General features: G+C 39.0%; 1 protein-coding gene across 1 annotated transcript in view; it reads right to left on the bottom strand.

Annotated features, from left to right (window-relative positions):
* The window catches only part of LOC148871657 (DNA damage-binding protein 1), a 110,801-nt gene that overhangs the window by 24,866 nt on the left and 70,990 nt on the right, over positions 1–14,945 (bottom strand). The window contains exons 15-18 of the mRNA XM_088970268.1: positions 13,813–13,923; positions 12,619–12,894; positions 11,704–11,978; positions 9,399–9,750 (exon numbers count right to left, since the gene is read on the bottom strand). Coding sequence (XP_088826394.1) covers positions 9,399–9,750; positions 11,704–11,978; positions 12,619–12,894; positions 13,813–13,923 — 1,014 coding nt within the window. The remainder of the gene's footprint in view (positions 1–9,398; positions 9,751–11,703; positions 11,979–12,618; positions 12,895–13,812; positions 13,924–14,945) is intronic.

Consider the following 14,945-nt stretch of genomic DNA (forward strand, 5'->3'; position numbering starts at 1 on the left):
GCATCAAAAGTATCCTGTCAGAAGTGTTAACAAGCAAATAAAGGAGAAAAATAAAAGAGGAAGCAAAAATAAGTTCTACCATACAAGTTAACTATGGTGGAAAAAAAGAGCTCTTATTTTATATCTTTCCAGAAAAACAATTAATGGGAATCAACTTAAGGCATATCAAATGAGAACCAAAGCAGCTCCCATGTTTATTTGGCACCATTATGATGATATGGGGCCCAATTGGAGCACAACTAACTTGGGAACATCCTAGAATCTTCAGTCCATCCTAAGATGCTCTTCTTGTGGTCGAAATTACTGCTAAACAGGACTTATTTGCTCTTCTACTTCTGGACAGTAAGGGTATTTTTGTAAATTTACATGTTTGAATAGGGAGCAGGTCTCAATCTAGTAATTTTCCCTTATGTGGTTTTATGTTTGTAGTTATTTGGGGCATATTTAGTCTAATTTAGCTTATTTTATAAGTAGTTTGAGGGGCAAGTTTCTTCCATTGGAAGCTTCATTCTTACAAGCTTGTGAGCCTCCTCTGGAGAATAATTCTTTTAGGATGATGAACTGTAGAGTACAGCTTTATTCTTTCTTGTAAGAGAGGGGCATAATGGTCCTTTCTCAACTTTGTATATTTTACATATATAAGATAATTTTCTTGGGCATGTGAATCATCTTTTTACACCCTATTCACCCCTCTCTCTTGCTTGAACTGAGTTAGCATGCTATCGGAACAGGTCCCTCGGACCTGTCTTTGACTGAGATCTAAAACTTGGGTTTTAGATTGATATCTGCACCTGTTCGGTAACTCTTTGAAAGCTGTTCTGATCATCACAAGTTTCTCTTTTTTCAGGAAAATCATAGTCAGCGTTGGGGTTTCTTCTATTTCTCTTGAATGGTTGATCCAATTGGTGTGAAACATTAGATCTGAAGTCGCCCAAGCTGGCTCTACTTGTATGTGTAATCAGATTCTACATTGTATTGGATTTGAAGGGTTTTCTTCTGCTTTCTCTGATCAACAGTGCAATAAACTTGTTTTTGGACTGTTACTGTTAGGATCTCTTTTGGCTATCTATTTGGTTGGACATTGATCTCTTTGTCACCGGTTTGTCTCTTCAATGGAGTGATTGCCATGTTCCTCATTTTTTAGTCTAAAGAAATCACTTTCTTTCATTTCTCTTGGTGTTTACTTGGTCTTACCTTGCTGAAATGGCCTTGGATAAGAGAGATATTTTTCCGGTAAAAATTTATGGGATCTGTTTGCTGAAATAAGGCTGTCGAATGAGAGAAGAAGAGGAAGAAGAAGAACAGAAATGAAATGGGCGGCAGTAATCTATTCGGCCAGCCCTAATCTATTATATATAAAGACATTACATAATGTTACATAAATGGACAAGACTGCCCCTGATTAGTGATGGGACACCTAGTCGAAATAAACACCAAGTAAGATTAGGCCCAGTAACTAAGGCCCAATAACTAATGACTTAAGACCCAACAAAGATAAACATACAAACTAAGACAGCCGAACCAACACTCCCCCTCAAACTAAGCATGGATGTCAATCATGTTTAGCTTGCCAAGTAAGTCCACGAATTTCACTGTAGCTAGCCCTTTAGTCAGTCTGCAATCTGCATCTCGGAGGGAGTATAAGGAATGCAGAGTTCTCCTGAGACAATTCTTTCTCTAACAAAGTGACGGTCTATCTCAATATGTTTTGTTCTATCATGTTGCACTGGGTTATTTGCAATGTTGATGGCTGCCTTGTTGTCACAGTACAACCTGAGAGGGCACTCAATCTTTATTCCAAGTTCACCAAGTAGGATCTTCGGCCATAGGAGTTCAGCAACACCATGAGCCATAGCTCGGTACTCAGCCTCTGCACCAGATCTTGCAACCACATTCTGTTTTTTACTCCTCCATGTAACTAAATTTCCTCCAACAAAGGTACAGTACCCAGAAGTAGACTTCCTGTCCCCAACAGAGCCAACCCAATCTGCATCAGTATATCCTTCAACTTCAATTTTACTGTTTTTCCTGAACAGAATTCCTTTCCCCGGGCAAGACTTCAAATATCTGAGGATCCTTTCCACAGCTTTCATGTGAGGGATCTTAGGAGTGTGCATGAACTGACTGACAACATGTACAGCATAAGCAATGTCAGGGCAAGTAAGGGACACGTAAATCAACTTTCCCACCAGCTTTTGGTATATTTCCTTATCAGGGTAGTCCTCTCCTACTGACACCTGTACACCATGATTCTGTTCTATTGGAGTATCGACTGGCCTACACCCCATCATGCCTGTCTCTTGAAGAAGATCAAGGATGTATTTCCGCTGACATATATAGAAGCCCTCTTTGGATCTTGCAACTTCAATCCCAAGAAAGTATCTCAGTTGGCCCAGATCTTTGATCTCAAATTCAGCAACCAAAAACTCCTTTAGTCTTTTAATCTCTTCCTGATCATCCCCTGTAATTACCATATCATCCACATAGACAATAAGTGTCGTAAGTTTGCCATTTCTCTTCCTTATGAATAGGGTATGATCTGCTCCACTTTGAGTGTAACTCCCTTTCTTCATGACTCCACATAGCTTCTCAAACCAAGCTCTAGGGGACTGCTTAAGGCTATAAAGGGCCTTTCTCAGTCTATATACCTTCTTGCCAAAGACATAACCTGGTGGAGGATCCATGAACACCTCTTCATGCAGGTCGCCATTCAAGAAAGCATTCTTCACGTCCAACTGATGTAGCTCCCATGAGAAATTTGCAGCTAAAGATAATAGAACTCGGATTGTGTTGAGTTTTTCCACCGGAGCAAAAGTTTCTTTGTAGTCAATCCCTTCTTTTTGAGTAAACCCTTTTGCTACCAGTCTAGCCTTGTACCTCTCAATGGACCCATCCTCCCTGTGCTTCACAGTGAACACCCACTTGCATCCAACAGTGCCTTTCCCTTCTGGTAGATCCACTAATTCCCAAGTCCTTGCTTTCATTAAGGCTTTCATTTCTTCATCCATAGCCTTTTTCCATTTTGGGTCGGATACTGCCTCAGTATACCTGGTAGGAACATGCACAGAAGATAGAGCAGACACAAAAGAACAATAACGAGGAGACAACTGTGAGTAAGACACAAAATCAGCAATGGGATATTTGATAGTACAAGAACGAGTAGACTTACGAAGGGCAATAGGAAGATCTAAGTCAGAGGAACTGATAGGATTACCTTGAGTTTATGAGACAGGTTGATCCGAGTCCAATTGGTCACTGTCATGAGTTAGAGGATCCTTCTTCCTTCTGTTGTAGGTGATTCTGATATCTCTTTGCAGCTTGCTGGAGTCTTCAGTAATATTTGCAACATCACTAGTAGTAGCTGGTACAATGGGAGTCTCACTAGATTCACCCAGGATACCACAACTAGGTGGATCAGGAGGAGAAGATGGAAGACCTGAGGTCGAGTGAGATACAAAGAATGGGAAAACAGAAGAATCCTCTTCCATCCCACTAGTCTCCCCCTGAAGAGGATTCTGGGAAGAGTGAAAATAGGATTGAGACTCAAAGAATACCACATCCTTTGTGACATTTTTTCTAGGTGGATCAGGAGGAGAAGATGGAAGACCTGAGGTCGAGAGAGGTACAAAGAATGGGAAAACAGAAGAATCCTCTTCCATCCCACTAGTCTCCCCCCTGAAGAGGATTCTGGGAAGAGTGAAAATAGGATTGAGACTCAAAGAATACCACATCCTTTGTGACATTTTTTCTTGGTGACTGGATCATAACACTTGTATCCCTTCTGAGTAGGGGAGTACCCCAAAAAGATTCCCTTTGTAGCCCTAGGATCCAATTTGGTCTTCTTCGGATCCTTGACATGTATAAAGCATACACAACCAAAGACTCTCGGTGGAGGAGAAAAGTCAGGAAGATGGGGGCAAAGAACAGAGAAAGGAGTTTTCATCCCCAATACCTTGGATGGCATTCGATTTATCAGATATGATGCAGTAAGGATTGCTTGAGACCAATAGCTTTTAGGAACTTTGTGCTGAAATAGTAAGGCTCGATCAGTCTCCAATAGGTGCTTGTTCTTGCGCTCAGCAACCCCATTTTGTTGGGGGGTACTAGCACAAGATGACTGATGAATCATTCCAGCATCCTCCATAAACAGATTCAATGACCTTTCAAAGTATTCTGCAGCATTATCTGACCTGAATTGTTTGACCTTCGTACCAAATTGTGTTTCAATCATTTTGCAAAATGTCATGGTTACCCGCGACACTTCCTCTCGTGCTTTTAATAAGTAGATCCATGTGCATCGAGAATAGTGATCAATAAAACTGATAAAGTATCGAAAACCATCAACAGAAATAATGGGAGGACCCCAAACATCAGAGTGGACTAAGTCAAAAGAAGCTCGAATTTCATTACTTGAAGTTGAATAAACAATTTTACATTGCTTTGATAGTTGACAGACTTCACAAACTAACTCTTGACTTGAAACACTTTTGAATAGTTCTGGAAACAACACTTCCAATGATGAAAAAGGTAAATGACCTAGCCTAGCATGCCATAGATGTAACCTAGCTATTGACTCCACATTAGACTGACTACAAGTAGCAGATGTTTGCAAGGCCGAATTGATGTCTGCATTAAGGTAGTAGAGACCTCCACACTCATGACCGTTCCCAATCGTTCTCTTCGTCAAACTGTCCTAAAAGACACAGTGAGTAGGAAAAAAGGTTATGCTACAATTCAAATTTTTTGTAAGCTTTGAAACAGATAAGAGATTTGAAGAAAGATTGGGAACATGCAAGACAGATTTTAGTGAGAGGTCCTTGCTTAGGTCAACCACTCCCTTCGCAGAGATGGTAGAGAGAGAACCATCAGCAGCCCAAATTTTATCTTGGCCAGACATTAAATGATAGGAAGAAAATAGAGAAGACATGTTTGTCATGTGGTCAGTTGCACCAGAATCAATAATCCAAGAAGCAGGATCAATAGAACTAGTTGCACTAAAGGCAGAGACAATACCTGATCTGGCAAGGGAGGAGGATGGAAGAGAATTGGTCCTTAGACGGGCTAGGGCCCGACTAAGTACCTCTACCTCATCGGTAGTAAAACCCAAGGACTCGATTCGAGGGGAATTAGAAGTTTGTCCCATGGAAGAGGAAGTAACTGTAGATGTGTGTTTTGAACCATCATCACTTTGACCCATAGCCAAATTCACACTTGCAGATTGACCCTTCTGATGCTTCTTATCTTTCCTTAATGCAGCTGGCTTCAGATGCGGATGGAGAACCCAACATGTCTCTTTCACATGCCTTTCCCCTCCACAGTGGGTGCACTTCAGATGTCTCTTGTCAGAGTACCTGTTTCCCCTTTGATTTGTAGAGATTAGGGCCGAATGCTCCACAGGCTGTTCAGCTAGTTTTGTTTGAGTATCAACCTGCATCTCTTTTCTTCTCACCTCTTCATTCCTCACAAGGTAGTAGACATGATGTAAGTCTGGCATTTCATCCCTTCCCAGAATTTGGGATCTTATGCTCTAATATATAGGATCTAGGCCAACCAAAAACTTAAATGCTCTACCCTCTTCAATTTGTTTGTCATGCTTTTCTTTGTCTCTGGCACTCTCCCAGTCAATGATAAGGTGGTGATCTAACTCTTCCCATAGTCCTTCTAGTGTAGCAAAATATGTTGCAACACTCATATCTCCTTGCCTCAAGGCAGCAATATCTTGATTCAATCTGTTAACTCTGGCATTATTCTTTTTCTGCCCATAGGTTTTAGAAACCTTTTTCCCATATCTTGGCAGCCGTGGAAAAATGTTGAACAGTCCTGGCTACTCTTGGAGTCATTGAGGCAAGTAGCCAAGACATAACTGTAGCATTCTCTTTGCGCCAAGTTCCATATTCAGCACTTCCCACTTCTGGTTCCTTCTTCTGCCCGTCTAAGTAACCAGTGAGTTCACGGGATGTGATGAAAAGCATGGCTGAGACAGACCATTCCCTGAAATTGTACTCATCCAACAACACACTTGTGATCTGTAGGCTATGCAGATTTGGATTCTCCAGATTAGGAGACCTCCCATAAGCCCTAACATCTCTAGAAGACACTTCCCCGGATATCGAAGACATCTTCACTTACTTGTAAGTGTCAAGGCTGTAACTGCAATGTATAGAGAACTGTTTCACACTTACGGAATTTGCTGCACTGTAAACTCAGTCCTGAGAACCAGACACAGAGCTGAAACACTGCACACTGTGCCCAAATTACTGTTGTCACCGAGTACTACACTGCAACTTGCTGTGTTGGCTTCTACTGTGTGCTAAGCACTGCTATCGCAGGTTATAACCTCACCCACGAACAGTTCTAGAACTGCTGAGATCAGTCCTTCCGCCTAGATCTGTTCTACACAGATCTATCTTAGCCAAATGGCTACAGTCTGTTGTACTGTGTCTATTAGGGCATCAGCCTTTGGGTCTAACTCCCCTTGGGCCCTACAACCAAGGGAAACCCTAGATGTAGGTCTAGCTGTGTTCTACGACCAACCCTAGGGTTTCTTTGCAGCAACCAACAAGAAAGATGGGAGAGTTACCTGCAAGTAGAAGAAGATGCGGCTGCTGTAACCAGTCGAAAGATCAGTGCTCTGATACCATGTTTGCTGAAATAGGGCTGTCGAATGAGAGAAGAAGAGGAAGAAGAAGAAGAACAGAAATGAAATGGGCGGTAGTAATCTATTCGGCCAGCCCTAATCTATTATATATAAAGACATTACATAATGTTACATAAATGGACAACACTGCCCCTGATTAGTGATGGGACACCTAGTCGAAATAAACATTAAGTAAGATTAGGCCCAGTAACTAATGACTTAAGACCCAACAAAGATAAACATACAAACTAAGACAACCGAACCAACAGGATCAATTATGCTTTTTGGAAGTTCCAGTTCCAGTTCTTTGTTGAAGGAAATGGTCTTTGGCACTATGTCAATGGAACAACTAAGCTACTTGCTGAATGAGATTCTAAGGGCCTAAAGCAATGGAAGATCAACACTGCCACAGTTGTCTCTTGGCTTCTGGGTTCGATTGAATGGGCATTGCCATCCCTTTGAGAAGCCTTTGGACTGCTAGTGAGATGTTTGCCTATATACAAAAGGTATACCAGCAAAGAAAATACAAGAATATTGTGCTGGTTTTGTGAACTTGTGGGAAGAGTATGAGCTACTTCATATAGGTTGATCAACTTCTGCATGCTGCATTAAGGATATAAAAGAGCATTTTAACAGGAGGAAGATCACGCATTTCTTCATGCACCTGAGACCAGAATATGAAGTTATAAGGTCGATTATTCGTAGTAGGGGTACATCACCGACTCCCAATTCATTCTTGGGTGAGCTCCTTAGATAAGGAAAAAAATGATTACATAGTCCACTATTAGTGTGAAACCGGACACAGGAATAGAGGTAGCTTGGCAAACAAGTCCAAGCCAAAGGACATGTTGTTAGACAATGTAATGTCTTTAGGGTCCAATACATGATGTAGGCTGTCTTTATTATGAACAAAAGTCTAGTTTAAGTGCATGTGTTATTGGAGATATTTCTGTGTAAATAGCTTTTGTTCTACATTATGGAATCATGATTAGAGACATGTTGTACACTAAACGTTCTTAGTCGGTGGATAAACTTGGTCAGTTTATTTTGATAAGATTGATGTCTTATAAGGCGTTTTGTGAAAAACAAAATTGGAGCATTTCCAATGTCTTCTTGGACCTTTTCAATTAGTAGAACAAATGGATTGCTGCTTATAGTCCCAGACTTGATAATAGTACTATGTTGGTTATCAGTCTGGTCTACTTTTGATATACCAACTAGTGAGATCCTTCTAGGGTCAATGCGTGGGTATTTGAGCAAGTGATCATTGTGATAGGATCTACTACTTTGTCAAACAAAGAGAATATCCCCAACATACTCTCTTTTGATGAAAACCACAAAGCTACAGGCAATGGATTTCAAATTACTTTGAAATCAATCTGCAAAATAAATAGTTTGTTTTGAAAATTGTTTGCAAAGTGACTGATAAAAAAAAAAAACAATTGTTTGCAAGGTGTTTTCCTCAAGTTCCATCATTAAAGAGAGTGTGACATTGGGCTTTGAGATTAGAGGTAGAGATCATTTCTCAATCCCCAATAGTAGATTTTATTGGTAGAGAGACTGCATTGCAAATAATCAGTTAGGATCATTTCTAAATCCCTAATCCTAAGGTGGCATTGCTTGATTTAAGGTCTAATTAGCTTGCATGATTTCTCCTTTATGAAAGGAGTGAAATCAGTGTAGGTGGGTCCATCTCCTAATGAAGAGGTGGCACAAGTTGGTTCAGATTGAGAGCTTGTAGTTGCTATTTTGGATGATTGAGAGCTATTTGGATGATTTCTAATTAGATTAGAAGTTGACTAATTTGACTAGTCAAAGAATATGGTGAATAGGAGTCTTGCTAATTGAAAGACCTTTCCTAATTATATAATAATTGAATGTCCCACTTGACCATCTAAGGGGAATGGTCTGAGTCCTAAGAAGAATAAGGCTAACCAAACCACCATAAAAGGAATATATAAGGTGACATTGCCACTTCCATAGTGCTTTTATAGAAGAGAATGTGACTAGTATCCTTAGCCATCTCCTTTGCATTTTCAACCATTGGTGTATCTGGTGAGTCATCATATGAAAAGATAATATGACTGTTTAAGGACCTCCTTAGGGAAGACTATTGCTGGTTCACCTTATTTCAACGTTGGAGAAATAACTGGCACTTGTAGAGAAGTGGCAATTAGAGAGAACTTGGAAAGTACAGCCACAAAAGAAGGTTTCTAGGAAGGAGGATCTTCTTTGGGATTTGCTATGAAGAAGGGGAGGAAGATGGCACCTAAGGTTTTGCGCCATTCTCTATGAGTGGCTGTTAACTAGTATCTTGTATTACACTTTTACAATAAAAGAAACCATCTTAGATAGGTTTGCCAATACAAAAGTAAACCTGGTAGAGCATCATGCAGGAAAAGTGACAACCTATGACGCATAGTTGGTGCCTACTTATTTCATGTCCCACCAAATAGATCACTAGATGAGGACCAAACAGAATGGCTATAACTATCATTCCAACCTCCCATTTTCCTTTGGATATTAAACACAAAATACAGTGATTTGAATGGTGATTATTGACTGAGTTCATTTAAAAGATGGGAAGTTGCTTTTTCAACATTTTATTATTAAATAAAAGAGACTGAACATAACATGGAGGTTTCTTACAAGGCAAGCATGATGGGAACAGAACATTGTCTTGCTCCTGTATGCAAGTTTCATCTATAGCATTCAGGCTGCAAAGTTATCCAAAATAAATAAACTAATAATTCAATCATACCTTGGTTGGCTCATTTTCCTCAGGTAGAACATATGCCGTACCAACACAGTAATACACGTTACTGTCATCTGAGAATGAACAGCTGATGACAGAGCATCCATATTCAAAGGTATCGAGTGCATAAGTTGATATAAACTCAAATGTCTGGTCATCCAACAAGCGGACAAAGTGCATTTCAGTTTCCTCTGTGCTCGACTGGTTGTACTTCAAACTACAGATCGCAAAGGTACGAGTCTGCTCTTGATGACAGATACGACGTGCATGCTCCCCAAGAGGAATTGAGCGGATATGAAGCTTTTGAATGTCATCAATGGTGCCAATTGTGAGCTCACCTTCTTTTGCAATGGCAAGGCTGTTGATAAATCAGTAAGGAGCTTCATTAAACTTTTTATCCCTAGCTCTGTAATCCAAGTAAATTTGTTATAATTTTATCCTGCAATATTCAGTTGAGTTTCTAATATTTTCTAAGTTTCTTAAATTGACATAAAAAATCCGAATAATTTTTTTTCCTGAAAAATACCAACAGTGTGATCAGGATCAAGAGAAACAAATATACAAATGGCTGGAAGATACAACTTGCACTAGAAGCCTCCATGCAGTACCTACCATCAAATATAGCTCAAATGTCATTGTTAATAATGGAATATAGAGGATTGCAAGTATGCTTTCTATGGGTATGTAGAGGCAAAAACAACTTGATGGTGCAAGTAAGCAGAGCTTTTCAAAGGGCTACTCATGTTTCCATATTTTAGTTCTCATTTGTTATGTTTTCTGCCTTTTATAGTAGCAGACAAATGAAGATTTTTCAATCTTAACATAAGTTGGGTTCACATACTTAAAACAGGGCTAGAATATTGAAATCTTAGATTCATAGTTTTCAAGACACCAAGGCGAGGCTAGGCGACAGGTGGGGCGTCTTGTTGCCTAGGCGATGGATTTTTTTTTTTTGAGTAAAACCATATATCCTAGGGTAGTTCCCTAGGTTCCATAACCATCTTTCCTTAATAATTATCCATAATTTTCATAAGAGAAGTATAAATTACATGTTTAAGTCTAGAAAATCAACATTTTATGAGAAGAAAAAGAACAAAGGAAAGAAAATTCAAAACACATAGGGGATGAACCCCTACTTTTGTTATAGGAAAAGAAGAAAAGAAAAGGTGGAAGAAGAAAATATGTTGATTAGACAAAATTTTAAGTTCTTCCCTTGCTTATTGGTTCAAATTTTGAAATCTTGGAGGGTTCAATCAAGGATCAAATTTCAATATGATATGCCCTGTATCAAGTGTATTGTATGGTGTCTGGTGTTTGCCGATGAAACTAGTGAAGGAATGCAAATTTATGTTTATGGGCAACTATATTAGAAAGAAGAGGTTTTCAAATACATAGAACTAAACAACAAAGTATGCAGTGTAGATTTAATATAATAGGAGTGCAAACCAAAGTATACTTAAGATTGGAAACCAAGAGATAACTCAATGTGACCTACTCCACTACCTTGGGTCAAAAACTTATAACAAAAGAGAGATTGAGGAGGATGTCACTAATAGAATTAGAGCAGGATGGGTAAAATGGAGGGGTGCATCTGAAGTCATGTGATAACTGAATACAATTTTGACTAAAACGAAAATTCTATAAAACAGTTGTAAGGCCAGATATATTGTATGAAGTACAGTATTAGGTAGTTAAGAAACAATGTGTCAAATAAAAAATGAATATGGCAAAAATGCAAATACCTAAATGGATGAGTGGTAAAGCCACGAGTAGCTCCAATAGGTGATAAAATGGGAGAAAATAGATTGAGATGGTTTGGTCATGTGCATAGAAGATTAACTACAGCACTTGTTAGAGAAAAGTGATCCGTTACAAATTGAAGGGACTAGAAGTGTTAGGGGTAGCATGAAAAGGACTTGGATGGAAGCAATAAGAAATGATTTAAGTGCCCATAATTTAACAATGGATATTACGGTGAACAGAATGAAATGGTGAAACAAGATTCATCTATCCAACCTCAAGTTGGAACAAGGCATAGATGATGATGATTCTCTTCAGGAGACATACTATGTCAAATGAACCTAAAGACTAATAACCAATCTAACTTCCCTATCTGGTAGTTCATGCAATTATGCAAAAGAATGGTGAAAGACAAGAATGGATTCTAGGATCGTGTTGACTTTGGCATAAAACACATCATCGGATTATGCATACTAATCTCATGTACAGATTATAATTACTTTGCCAAAAGAAATCATCTTAGATTTCCCTTTATTATAGTAGGACAAAAACATAAACATAATGTGAATACCTATCTGGAAAAGCAGCAGAGTTGAAAGGACACATATGGCCGACTTCTCTTAAATTTACATTACTGTAGAGTAGCTTCTTGTTACTGCTGTAGATGACAGTCGGCCTATCTGAAGCAGCAAATACATGGGTGGTACTCTTGGAGGAGAAAGTGCGTAGTGTGATAGGCTGGGTCCCAAGAGAGACCTTTTTCCTGTCAGTTAACTCACCCGTACTCATGTTCAATAAAAAGTTGAATAGATGCCCATCTCCAAGAGCACACAACAAGTAAGATACCTGGGGTAAAAATACATATTAGAAGACAAAATGAAGAAAGTGCGACATTAAGGGAAAATCATCTCAGATACTGCAAAAATGTGTTATTGATAGTACAATGGTCCAAGTGGCACACATGCAACTTTTGATCCATAAACCACTGTATATTCTAGGAGAATTCCTACACTGCAAATAAACTCTTTCCATCCAACCTGTCAACTTCCTTGGCAGTGTTTGGACTCAGGGAAGTAGAAAGTCAACTGCACCTCATTGTCCATGAAATACACAGGTTTTCAAAGACTCCCACCTCCCTTTGGGAATCCTTACCTGTTAAAACTGAGAACAGCATGCTAAAAAGCCACTACTTTCAGAAACCGGCAAGGCCCAATTGTAACCAGTGCAAAGTTGGGAACCTTTTCCCAATAGTAACAATCATTCCATTGGGTTTATTTTATGCATGTGAGATCCCTTACAATGACCCTTCTGAATCTTAGCATCTCTACATGTATCCCATGTATGCCATGTCTAATATTTACTTGGTAGACTATCCATGGTGTTCATCAACAGCACCTTACATATCCTGTCATAACATCAACCAACAGAAGCAATTCCATACCAAGTTAAAAAAAAAAAAAAAGAGAGAAGTAAAAGTAAAACATACCCCTTCAAAGCAACATAAAAGAACAGAACGAGGAATTATTTCTCCTCCCAAATGCTCCTTTGTGATGAGATCCAGGCCTGGAAGAGAATATATCCTAACACTTATATCAGTCCACATTCCAACTACAGCTAGCTGACTGTAGTTAGGGTTTTCACCAACAGGGTTTATGTCAAGGCAAGATATCTCATATTCCAATTGTGCATGCTTTACTTCTGTCAATTTTCCAACACCAATTTCTAAGTAAACTAAATGACCACCCCCAGTAGCCAATAAAACCTGTTGGAAAAATGACAGACCAAAATTCAATAAGCATTTTGAAACTGTTACATACCATACTGAATACAAATACATAGCCGTTTATACAGAATAAATTATGAAAACATTCCATAGAAATGATCAGTCTTCTCTTGCACACAGGGCAAACATTCCCACTGCCCCTTAATTCCTTACAGTCAAAAGGAAGGTTAGTTCAGACAAACAGTAGCTGTAAAGTGATACCAAAATCCTTGACCACTTTACAATGGCAATACGGTCAAGGCAGATGAACTCTAAGTCAATTCCCTCATTTGTCAGGGCTATCTGACTCATTATCTCTAGATCATAATACAGTACAAGGGTTGGTTTCCCATTTACACATTACAGAATATGAGAATGCACATGCAGAGTATGGAGCTGGAAAAATAGATAATAGACTAATAACAGTCCTTAAATCATCTCATAGGCATGCATTGACATGAAGGAAAAACAAAGCTATTTTAACATCCTTAACAAGATAAATTATGTAAAGTAATGCACAACTTGGTGATCTGACACCAAAGACCATAAGTCTGACCTTCTGAAAACGACTGAAACCTTCAGTTAGTGGAACCTCTTGTATATGCCTATGGCCAAAAATAACAATGACCCAGATGCTTTAATGTACAACCCAAAGATCATAAAATCCAAACTTAAGCTAAAATCAGGCCAATTAAGATTCCCTGATTGCAAGATTTAGATCTTGGGCTCCAAATGAACAGTCCATAGCAAGTGGCGGCACCAATATCTATTGCCAACACCTCTTACAAATTAAAAGGCTTAACAATATTAATTTTGTTTCACATCTTTGTCATAGTACACTGCTGATCATGTTTCTGAAAAAATATTTTTACTTTAATTGCAATTTAATACTTTAATAGACAAAAGTCTGAAAAGAACCTGAGTTGCATTAGCTGTAGCCACATTAACTGAAAATCCTGATGGGGCTTTCCATTCATCAAGCAGAAGTCTAGATGTAGAACTGACTAAACGTACAGAGTTTGCAGTTACCTGTCACAGAGATGGGAGAAAAACTGAATCATATCTGCAAAGAACTACATAGAACAAAACCTAACACTTGCTTGAGCTTGGCACTAACAGCCAATTATCTTTCAACTGACAACTTACAAGTGCAGCCAACTATTTGAGGTTAGCAAAAATTTGTCATTCCATTCTTTCAAGGGCTATATCTTCTGCTATAATAATGTAATAGTGAGAAATATCACTAAATTCAGGATTATTGGGGTAAAAATACAAAAAGAAGATGAAAAGAATGTCAATACTCAGGACCAAGTTCCAGGTAGATCACTCCTCAGGATGCAGTAAGTTTCTTCAACCCAAATTTCCTAAGACAACCAACGAAAAGTAGAAGAGTGATGTGGAAAACAGTTAGGGCAGCAGTGGTGTAGACTGTTTGGGAGGAAATAAATGCAAAGATCTTCAATGAAAAGCACAGGTCAAAGGAAGAAATTGTGGAAACTATAAAGATAAAAGTTGCACACTGGATAAAAACATTGGAGCTCTTCCAAAGCTTTTCAGCGACTGACATAATAAGAATGTGGAATGAAGCAGAACACTGTTCTAATGTAAAAGAAAAAAAGGTGATGGAATGGAAGCCCCCAGTTAGCAATAAATTTAAGCTGAACTCTGATGGGAGCTCTATAGGAAACCTGGGATTGGCAGGTATTAGTGCCGTGTTTAGATATTACTCAAGCAAAGTGATGGCACTAATTTCAGGTCCTTTAAGGGTAGGAGATTTGCTAAAGGCTGAGCAAGCAAACCTACAAAACATGGAGGTTGAAGGGGACTCTAAACTGGTTATCTCTTGGACTACCAAAAGGTGTAATGTTCCTTGGATTTATATACATACCCTGAGGGAAGTAGAAAGCCTGGCAAAGGAACCCAAAGTCACTTTCACTTGGATCAGAAGGACTGCTAATGGGATGGCTGACTCGTTAGCCAAGCAGGGGGTCTATAGGCAGCAGTTGTTTTGGGGCTTGATTGATATCTTGTGATATATTGTAATTCTGTAA

This window comes from Nelumbo lutea, chromosome 2 (genome assembly GCF_056320005.1).
Source record: "Nelumbo lutea isolate HS-2025 chromosome 2, American lotus-T2T, whole genome shotgun sequence".
Classification (NCBI taxonomy): Eukaryota; Viridiplantae; Streptophyta; class Magnoliopsida; order Proteales; family Nelumbonaceae; genus Nelumbo; species Nelumbo lutea.